This window comes from Xenopus laevis, chromosome 1S, assembly GCF_017654675.1.
Source record: "Xenopus laevis strain J_2021 chromosome 1S, Xenopus_laevis_v10.1, whole genome shotgun sequence".
NCBI classification, from domain to species: Eukaryota; Metazoa; Chordata; class Amphibia; order Anura; family Pipidae; genus Xenopus; species Xenopus laevis.
In genome coordinates, this window is record NC_054372.1 from 163,671,602 (window position 1) to 163,683,203 (window position 11,602).

General features: G+C 40.9%; 1 protein-coding gene across 2 annotated transcripts in view; it reads left to right on the plus strand.

Moving 5' to 3' along the window:
* Positions 1-10,630, plus strand: part of LOC121399505 — a 34,391-nt gene extending 23,761 nt beyond the window's left edge. For both annotated transcript variants that reach the window (XM_041580449.1, XM_041580450.1), the window contains 5 exons: positions 3,862-4,019; positions 5,592-5,634; positions 6,008-6,194; positions 8,671-8,806; positions 10,359-10,630. In XM_041580449.1, the coding sequence (XP_041436383.1) occupies positions 3,862-4,019; positions 5,592-5,634; positions 6,008-6,194; positions 8,671-8,806; positions 10,359-10,458 (624 nt within the window). In that variant the 3' untranslated portion in view covers positions 10,459-10,630. The remainder of the gene's footprint in view (positions 1-3,861; positions 4,020-5,591; positions 5,635-6,007; positions 6,195-8,670; positions 8,807-10,358) is intronic.
* The last annotated feature ends 972 nt before the right edge of the window (positions 10,631-11,602 follow it).

The following is an 11,602-nucleotide window of genomic DNA, read 5'->3' on the forward strand; positions in this document are numbered from 1 at the left end:
TACAAAATATGCTGGCGCTCTAAAAAGAAAATGTTAATAATAATACAGGTATGGGAACTCTTCTCCAGAATGCTTGGGACCTGGGGTTTTCCAGATAATGGATCTTTGTTATTTGGATCTCCATGCCTTATATTTACTAGAAAATCATTGAAACATTAAAAAACCCAATAGACTGTTTTGCTTCCAATAAGTATTAATTATATCTTAGTTTGGATCAAGCACAAGGTATTGTTTTATTATTGCAGAGAAAAAGGAAATCATTTGTACAAATTTGGATTAATTGGCTAAAATGGAGTCTATGCGAGATGGCCTTTCTGATATTCAGAGCTTTCCGGATAACAGATCCCATACCTGTAATAATAAATACAAATGAGTGTCAACAAGCAAAATTGCATCTAAGAAATGTAGCACTTAGATATACAAATCGTATTTTAGCCATTAGCTTTGGAATTGAAATGCTTAATTATGTAAGTCTAGAGTAGTCCCCGTACATTCCTTTAACAAATAATATCATTTTGAAAATATCCCTTTCAATAACAGGGTTGCTAGATATATCCACTAGGTGGCGCGTCTCACTAGAGAATGAGCTCAGTCTTCTCTATAGGAAACACTTTCCTGTTCTTCTTCAAACGTGTGCAGTAATGTCTAGCTGCATATTAACTGTCCTGCATTAATTATATGATCATTAATATTTTAAAATTGTGTTTGAAAAATACATTTTAATAATTCATATATTTCTTCCATCTTTCTTCCTTTACTAAAATTAATTAATTGAATGGGTCATTTACAACCACATGTGCAGTGTGTAAAGTGCAAAGTGTAAATCGTCATGATATTTACCCAGGCGAAAATGTCTGATGTTGTAGATTCCAGGTCTCTGGTTCACCTTCAGGTTAACTTTTAGTTTGTTATAGAATGGCCTATTCCTAGCAACTTTTCAATTGGTCTTTTTCTTATTTTGTATAGTTTTTTTAAAATTATTTATCTGACTTATAACCAATAACCTATTGCTCTGTCAGGCTAAGGGCTAGTCCACACGGGGAGATAGCGACGCGTTTGCGGTCGCGGCGACAAAGCGCCGCGACAGTCGCCGCGACCGGCGCAGGCGACAGTTTTGTATGGGCGCCTATGTAAAAACGCCTGTGCTAACCACACGAGGCGATGCGCTTTTCAACAGTCGCCTGAAAATGCCTCGCCAGGCTTTTTCAGGCGACTGTTGAAAAGCGCATCGCCTCGTGTGGTTAGCACAGGCGTTTTTACATAGGCGCCCATACAAAACTGTCGCCTGTGCCGGTCGCGGCGACTGTCGCGGCGCTTTGTCGCCGCGACCGCAAACGCGTCGCTATCTCCCCGTGTGGACTAGCCCTAAATATGTATTGTTATTGTTACTTTGTATTCCTTATCTTTCTATTTAGGCACACATCTTTTCATATTCCTGTCTTTCTTTCAAGCTACTGTCTGGTTGCTAGATTAAATTGGACCCTAGCAACCCGATAGCTGCCAAAATTGCAAACTGGAGAGCTGCTAATAATAAAAAAAATTGCAGCTTTTCCAAGTATAACTTTCTTTACATCATACTGAGGGGCAGATTTATTGAGGGATGAATTGAAAATTTGAATTCCAATTTCGGAGAAAAAACTCGAACCAAGTTTAGTCGAATTCGATTCGAGTTTTCGTGTCAGTAAAATTCATGCAAGTTTTAGTCTATTCGTTTTTTTTTATTAAATAGCCCCCCTGTTAAATTTCGAGTATATTCGAATTTAAAGGAGTTTAAAAAAACTCACATGAATTTCGAAATTCAACCTTTAATAAATGTGCCTGTTAAAGTTAAAGGGATACTGTCATGGGAAAAAAATATTTTTTCAAAATGAATCTGTTAATAGTGCTGTTCCAGCAGAATTCTGCACTGAAATCCATTTCTCAAAAGAGCAAACAGATTTTTTTATATTCAATTTTGAAATCTGACATAGGGCTAGACATATTGTCAATTTCCCAGCTGCCCCAAGTCATGTGACTTGTGCTCTGATAAACTTCAATCACTCTTTACTGCTGTACTGCAAGTTGGAGTGACATCACCCCCTCCCTTTCCCCCCTCCAGCAGCCAAACAAAAGAACAATGGAAAGGTAATCAGATAACAGCTCCCTAACACAAGATAACAGCTGCCTGGTAGATCTAAGAACAACACTCAATAGTAAAAACCCATGTCCCACTGAGACACATTGTTACATTAAGAAGGAAAAACAGCAGCCTGCCAGAAAGCATTTCTCTCCTAAAGTGCAGGCACAAGTCACATGACCTGGGGCAGCTGGGAAATTGACAAAATGTGTAGCCCCATGTCAGATTTGAAAACTGAATATACAAAAATCTGTTTGCTCTTTTGAGAAATGGATTTCAGTGCAGAATTCTGCTGGAGTAGCACTATTAACTGATGTGTTTTGAAAAAAAACATGTTTTCCGATGACAGGATCCCTTTAATTTAAAGGCAAACAACCCCTTTAATATGCTGTCTGTGCATATTGACGCAGGGTGCTATATGGATGCACTTTTGTGTGATTCAGAACAAGAGGCTGGATGAGCGACTTTAGACGCATGTAACTTGAATGAATGCCATCAATTTTCAACTGGATACACTTTAGGAGAACCAAACCCTTTTTATTAAAATCCCCTACCCTACATAGACTCCCCTCCCTGCTTCCCCCCCCCCAGCCCAGCTATTAGCCTGGGTAAAAGCCCCTAACTCTTTACTTACCCCTCGTTGCAGATTCAGCGCATCAGAGTTCACGGTCGCCATCTTCTTCTCTTCGGGAAGAGAGCGGTGCAGGGGCGTTACTACAGAGGAAGCAGACCCTGCGGCTGCAGGGGGGCCCAGGAGGTATAGGGGCCCCATGAGGCCCTAATTAATGAGCAATTTCAATATATATTGGTAAAAAAGGGCAACATGTGGTTATGTTGGGGGCCATAAAATGAATTTGCTGTGGGGCCCAGTAACATCTAGTTATGCCACTGGAGCGGTGTATCAGCGCATGCACAGTTGGCGCAATCTTCCGTTCCCGAACAACTGCGCATGGGCTGAAAGCTGCGGAAATTGCTGAAGCACCGGAAGAATACCTGAAGATTACCGAAGAGAAGAAGATGGCACCCGTGAACTCCGATGCCCTGAATCTGCAAGGAGGGGTAAGTAAAGCGTTAGGGGTATTTACCCAGGGTAACACCTAGACTGGGGGAGGAGGGAGGGGGTCTACGTAGGGTAGGGGGCTAGGGGATTTTAATAAAAAGGGTTTGGTTCTTCTTTAAGTAACTGTGATCCATATGTGAGTCCTATAGTGATGAGTGCACTTTCCTAATACTGTAAATGTGTAAAGCACCATTAACAGGCCGGATTTGTGTTGTATCAGGCCAAAGAGGGAAATCCGGGCATGACCATTATACTGATGATACTAACCATTATACTGACCATTATACTGATGATACTGACCTTTATACTGACCTTTATACCGATGATTCTGAGCATTATACCGATGAAACTGACCATTATACAGATGATACCGACCATGATACTGACCATGATAATGACCATGATACCGACCATTATACCGATGATACTGACCATGATACTGACCATTATACCGACCATTATACCAATGATACGACCATTATACAGATGATACCGACCATTATACCAATGATACCGACCATGAAACCGCGCATTATACCGATGATACCGACCATTATACCGACCATTATACCGATGATACTGATGCTGAGTAGACACAGTTATATACTCATGGGCATGGATTATAGTCCAGTACTTAGCTGTGGGTGGATAACTGAAGCTGATCTTCTTTGTCTTTTTGCCCCAGGATGAAGGAAAATGTCGGCCTCTTGAGGTGACTAAGCTGGAAGGCTCAGAAATTGGCATGGATAGCAGTCTGGGAAAACCATTTGTGTTTAAATGTGCCCCACAGTCTGGAAATCGCATCTTTTACTTTTGTGCAACCTCAAACCAAGAGATGAAAAGGTGCTTCAATGTGCTACAATGTGGGAGTACTCACAGCAGCCTCCATTTCATATTATGTTAAATTAGTGTCATTATCAGCATAACATTGAATATGTATTTATATGCCGTATAGTGGGTATGCTAGAGTTATGCAAAAGTGTACAGTGCAAATCTAGTACTGAAACTGACATAGAGAAAGTGGCAAGATTCTGGAACTTATTTCCCCTACATCATTTTACTAGCTACACCAGTTTCTACCCAACTGCACCAGACTTACCTTTCCACATTAATGCAATGAATTAATGCTGCTTTCTACCCAGCCTCCCCTATTCATATTCCAGTCTCTTATACAAATCAATGCATGGTTGCTAGGGTAATTTGGACCGTAGCAACCAGATTGCTGAAAATGCATACTTATTTATTTTAATACCCTTAGGGGGTTATGCAATAAAGGTGCAAAGTTTGTTACAGGTTTAGTCACCTGTAGCAGACAATGAGCAGGTAGCATCACCTGTTTAAACGCAAACATCTTATTGGTTGCAATGGTTTACTGGACCTGTACAAACTTTATACCTTTTATTACGTATTAAAGTGAAGTTTAGAATTCAGCCATGCGAGATGTTGGACGGGCAGGTGTCCACACACTTTTGGCCATTTCATTGATTTAGCCTCTCAGTGCACATTCTCTAAATACCACTCCAAGGGGCAAATTCACTAAAGGGGAAGTGACTAAAGTTGGTGAAAATTCGTCAGCGTTACGTCATTTCGGTACTTCGCCGTTTTACAGTCGCTGGTGTAAATTCGCTAGTGAAGGAGATAGACTGTAACGCTACTTTGCACTCTAACGCCTGGCGAATTTTCACTCTGGCGAATGGACGTAACTACGTGAATTCACTAAGATGCAGATTTGACTGAACATTACTTCTTGCGCCAGACTTGCCTTCACCACCTCAGACCAGGAGAAGTGCAATGGAATATATAGGGCTTCTTCAATTCTTAGTTGAAAATTTTTCTATGTCCCAAAAAACGCTGGCGACTTTTCAGTTTTTCAGGGTGATAGGCTGCAAAAGAGCTTACATTTTTTTTGGGGTAACCAGCTTCCCCCCTACACTTCCTAACATATGGCACATAAACTATACAGTGGGCTCATGTGTAGGGCAATATAACAACTCTATTTTATTAAGGTTCCCTGGACTTGTGTAGTGTAATGTATTTGCTGCAACATATATGTCCATTCAACTTTAAATTCCCGCCATATGCAAATTAGCCAACGCCAGAGCAACTTTACTTTGCTTGCCGAATTAACACTGGTGAAAATGTCGCCATTGTTCGGCGCCCTGGACGCAACTTCGCATTTTAGTGAATTCGTGTTGTCCTGGTGAATTTTAGGGGGTTAGTGAATTTGCCCCCTAATTTCTCTGCCTTGTAACCATATCCTATAGTTACCCAAGTTTAAATCAGTAAAGATATCACTGTTCTAGTTTCTAATTAAAATACACTTTGAATTATGTCCTTAAACAACTCACTTTTGCCAAAATATGGCTAAATAACAGATCATGCTAATTAAGGTTTCCTCCATCTCTTTGTGTTTAGGTGGCTTGAGGCAATGGATAAAGCAGTTCATCCTCTTACTCAGGTACAGTTTTAAGATATTTTTTTTTCAGGTTTCAAGGTTTTTTTTTTCCATTTTTAGTAACACATTGGAGATTGCATTATTGTTATTATTTATACGGCACATCTCCTGCAGAACCTCACAGCACCCGGGGATACAAACACAAGACCCCAATATATCAATATACTTATTATAATAATAATAATAATAATAATAATAATAATAATGATAATAATACCACCACATGTACACAGGGAGAATGAACTCCTTTCACATAGTGTCCTGGTCAAAATGAAACTAAATAAATATAGACAAGATTATATATTATTATTATAGATTATAAATATAATATATATTATTAATTGCAATAATATTGCCTTATGTTTGTGTCTGACAGAACCACGTGTGGGTAGATGTTACAATGCACAACCTCAGCCTGCCTCCCCTCGCCATCAAAACCCCAGAGTGCCTGGGTCTCCTGCACCAGCTGGACAGAATGAAAGACGTGTGGATGCAGCACTACTGTATTCTGAAAGATGGCTGCTTGTATTTCTATTCTAGCATTCGATCGACCAGTGCCCTAGGTACGTCCAGAATTACCTCTTATCCCGTATTGGGCTTCTATTTCATCCCTTTAACGTTTAAAAGGCATTCAAAAGGACTAGACAGTGCTCCTTATTTGTCCATTTAACTCATACATGTATGGGACTTGTTATCCAGAATGCTTGGGACCTGGAGCTTTCCGGATAACGGGTCTTTCTGTAATTTGGATCTTCATACCTTAAAGGGGTTGCAAAAAAATAAAAACCCCTTTTTACTTTCTTTAATGAAAAAGAAATCTATCTACATTATACTTTGTTTAAAATATGTGTACTGTTTTTATAATAAACCTGATTGTGTGCATCGAAATTCCCCCTTTGTTTTACTTGCTCTGACTGCTGAGGATAAGAAACTCCAGACGGTCTCTAACTGCTCTGCAGGGAAACAATCATAATTGGTTTGTTTCCCTGTGACCGTGTAGAGATTTGTATGCGCAGACCCAGTGCAGTCTGTATATTCTGATTATTAATCAGTCTTGCTGCATCGGCTTCTATGGCAGAAATGATTTGACTTGTGCTGTTTTGATCATTTATGACGATCCCTAAGCTTAGTAGTCTTGGTCTTGCAAAGATGTATAACAAAGTTACAAAACTTCCAACTTTGAAAGCATAAATCATTTGTTTTATAAGGCTGATTAGAAATAGTGTTCATACATTAGTGAATTTGTATTAGCTATGCAGTTTCCTTCTTTTGGTTCCAAAATTGTCAGCAAAACATTTAGGGTTGGAGGAAACATTTGTGTTTGTTTAGTCCCAATGGGTTTCCTGCAGAAAAAGCTCATAGCTCAATTCTCATCATTTTCCCCAAACTGGCTTTTGTAACAAAGAAAAAGGCTTGCACAATCATAATAAAGCCCCTCAATGTGTCTTTTTCTATCTCGCATTGGTTCTGTTTTCATTCCACTCTTATTCCAATAATAATAATAATAATGATAATTAGAAGAAAATAACAATGCCAACAAAATGGCAGATGAGTTGATCCCCGGTTAAGTGCAGGGGTATTAAATAGGTAGATGATATTGCACCTTACTCAATCTTCTCTAGTAGGCTTGTGCGACTTTGACCCATTTTGTTTCGCCAAAAGTTTGCCGCTGGCGAAATGTCGCAGACGCAAGTCTATGGGCATCAAAAGAAATTTTTTTTTTGACTCGCGACAACATACAAGTCTATGGGCGTCATTTCCACGGCGAAACAAGGCGAAAAAATTCACCCATCCCTATTCTCTAGACAAGGATGAATCCAGAATGACTGTATATAATTAAGAGGGGAGTAGGTAGCTACAGTGTTTGCCAGTGAGTATTCGCTTCATGGCATGTGGAACTGAGGCTCAGGAGACCAGGTGAGGTAGATCTGTAGAAACTACTTAAAGGAATTGTTCAGTGTAAAAATAAAAACTAGGTAAATAGATAGGCTGTGCAAAATAAAAAATGTTTCTAATATAGTTAGTTGCTGGTTACCCTGGCTACCAGGCAGTGACCAATCAGAGACTTGAGGGGAGGCCACATGGGTCATATCTGTTGCTTTTGAATCTGAGCTGAATGCTGAGGATCAATTACAAACTCACTGAACAGAAATGTCCCATGTGGCCCCCCTTCAAGTCGCTGACTAACTCAGAGTTATAGAGCTGAAAAGCAGGAAGTTGGATTCTGGCTGTTTTATTAGACATCTGTTCACTCCAGCCTTTATACATTACATTTCTGGCTAACTAACTATATTAGAAACATTTTTTATTTTGCACAGCCTATCTATTTACAGACCTTTTATTTTCACACTGAACTATTCCTTTAAGGCCGGGATCCCCAACCTTTTGAACCCGTGAGCAACATTCAGAAGTAAAAGGAGTCGGGGAGCAACGCTAGCATAAAAAATGTTCTTGGGGTGCCAAATAAGGGCTGTGATTGGCCATTTAGTAGCCCCTATGTGGATTGTCAACCTACATTGAGGCTCTGTTTGGCAGTACATCCAACAGGTTGGAGAGCAACATGTTACTCACGAGCTACTGGTTGGGGATAACTGCTTTAAGGTAAGTAAATGTGTAAGTGCTGCTGGGAACCTCATATTGAATACATGAAAGATGTTAATTAGTGATTTCCACTGAAATACAATGAAGTTTATACGTTGATAAAGAACCTGTGAGGTCAAACACATTTGAGTTGTAATGAAAGGAGAGCTACTCAGTGCCTGTTTATTTACTGAATTTGACAATAACTAAAATCCATTTAGTATGTGCCTTTTTATGATTAGCTGGAATTGTGGTTTCTCTTTAAATTCCTAAAGATCAGTGAATGGTAAGCAACTTCAGACTATTATTCTCTGTTTTGCTTTATGCTGTGCCAGTGAGTGTTTGCGCATGAGCCTCTATAAACGGCATTGAGGGTCACCAGTGCAACCATTGTTTTTGCTTAGGGATATGAAAATGTACAACATGGATTTATAATTACCCCCTCTTTTTAAACAACAGGTGGTATCTACCTGCAGGGATACACGGTAACTGAGCAGTCATTTAATTCCCGCCGCTGTCTAATTGAGCTCAGACCTCCATCAGAAGAATTTAAAGCGTTCTATTTGAGTGCTGGAAATGCAGCCGAAAACAAACGGTATATTTAGGCGCTACTCTCTCTCCTTTCCCTGTTTCAGATCCAATTCTCTGTTCTTTTCTTCTCCTCTGTCATTTTCTTTCTTGCCTTCTGCCCTTTGCTTTGTGACACCCTGTATTTACTCACAAAACACACTTGATCTATTACTAAGTTCCTTAGTAACCACTGTAACCACTTGAGGGGTTATTTACTAAACTCTTAAATGCCAAAAACCCGACAAATTCGTGTTTTTTTTTAGTATAAAATCCAAATTTTTAGTGGAAAAAAACCACACATTTTTGGGCACCTGGGTGCAGAAACCCTATAACATCAACTGAAGTGCAGACTCATTCAATACTCTAAAGTGCTACTAAACTGCAAACACCACAGCACCACTTCACAGGGCACAGAGTGCCTACAAAAAAAATACTCAGCACAGCAACCATGCACATGGAGAGAGCCACCACCCAGAAAAGACACACAAGATGGCACAGCCCCCATAGAAACACACCCAGTAACAACCATGTGCCATTGCCACTACACACACAGCATAGCACCGATCCTATTAGAACTTTTACCTCCAGTTCTGCACCTATAAATGCAATACCTTTTAGAGCTATCTCCTGTGTGTTGCCGTCTGCTATACAAGTTGTATGCTTCATCCCAAAATTTGTCATCATTTTGTACGGAAAGCATTTTAGGACATCATCAGGAGAACACATGCTCCTGCGTGCGCTCTCCTAACGAAGAAGTATACAGACTGGCCTTTTATTATATTCACTGATCCTAAGAGGCTGCAATCACACCTCCCTGCTGCCCACATTTGTTGTTGCGTTCTTCCCCCTCGTGACTCATTCTTCATCCCTCCCTCCTCAGCCCTCAGTACAAACGCTCTCCATCTTCAGCCCTCCCTCCTCATCTCTCAGCCCTTCTGCCTCAGACCTCTACTCCTTAGCCAGGCTGATGGCTGAGGAGAAAGGGCTGAGGATGGAGAGCATTTGTACTGAGGGCTTAGGAGGGAGGGCTGAAGATGGAGAGCGTTTGTACTGAGGGCTGAGGAGGGAGGGCTGAAGATGGAGAGCGTTTGTACTGAGGGCTTAGGAGGGAGGGCTGAAGATGGAGAGCGTTTGTACTGAGGGCTGAGGAGGGAGGGCTGAGGATGGAGAGCGTTTGTACTGAGGACCAGGGGGGGGGGCTGACAGCTGATGCCTGAGGAGGGAGGCTGAGGCGGAAGAGCTGATGGCTAAGTAGGGAGGACGGAGTACCCAGGATGGAGGTGTGACTGAAGCCTTTCAGGATGGACGAGAAAAAAAGCAGACCACAGGAGAGCGATTTCCCCTGAGGATATCCTAAAATGCTTTCCGTAATTTTTAACACTGGAATCATTGATCCTTCCGGAGTCATCTATTCGGGTTCCCCATTCTTATCCCATACCCTGCCCTTCTGATGGTGCATCTGTGGTATTTAGTAGAGCTAATGTGATCAGTTCCCTGGCACTGTAAGGTTATAATTTATATAACAAGGTAATACTTGAAAATGAGATCGTTTTCTTCATGTTAATGTATCTTTCCAGCTGGATTACGGCTTTGAAAATGTCAATCAATAAGTGGTTACCCCTTCACCAAGCTATTCAAAACTTCATGAGCCGACCTCTGGAGGAGACCAGAATGTGAAGAACAACATGTGCAGATGATTTAGGACTGACTGGACACTTTAACAATGGAAGGTTCTGATGAAAAACCCGTTTAACAGTGATGGTTTCATAATACACCGATTAGATTCACTGATTTATTTGTACAGAAACAGATTTTTAATAAGTGACCTATGGTTAGATCTGATCTAAAATGTTTGTATATAAATGCTCTGAATTATTGTCTACAAAGAAGGACTAAATACATGTTTAAGGAAAATAAAACTTTTTTTATGCAATCCAAAAAAACGGTGTCATTATTATTCTAATACTGAATTTGTATATAAACCGGCATGTGGCAAAATACACATTTCAAACATTTCCTCTCTGTGCCTCCATATCATACTATTTGTCAGACATCACCAATAGTCTCTCTCAGCTGCGGCACCTCACTTCCTACTTCCTGTGAGTGAAATCTGCCCCCTCTCACAGGTGAGTTTGCACCAGTCCCAGCTTTAGAAGTAGGGTTTGCATCCACTTTATTTTCCTATATATGAGATGTAAACATATTGGCATTGACCTTACTTTTTACAGAGAACCAAATGTATCTGTGTATTAGTGTATATTCATATGGAGAGAGAAGTCACAATTCTCTAAGACTGTGCTGTGCAACTATTGGCCCAGGGCCCCATTGAAGTCTGGCTGATGTGACTGCTTACCTTTTGTAACCTTCAGATAATGATATTAACTGCCCCACACTCAGATTTAGGGCTCATACTCACACTGCAGACTCAGACTGTGCCCTAATAGTTCACCTGGTCATACCTCAGACTAACAGTAGGAGCAGTGCTGCCATTGTGTCAATGTAAATAGAACATTATGTACTATTCATCTTAGAGTGGTTTCCATGTCTCCTGCCCTGCCCTATGCTCCCCTGTGTGTACCATTCCGTGCCTGCCCTATGCTCCTTGTTTGTACCATACTCTGCCTGCCCCTATGCTGCCTGTGTGCCATATCCTGCCTTTCCTATGCTCCCTGTGTGTGCCATACTGTGCCTGCCCTATGCTGCCTGTGTGTGCCATGCTCTGCCTGCCCTATGCTCCCTGTGTGCCATATCCTGCCTTCCCTATGCCCCCTGTGTGTGTCATACTGTGCCTGCACTATGCTCCCTTTGTGTGCCATACTCT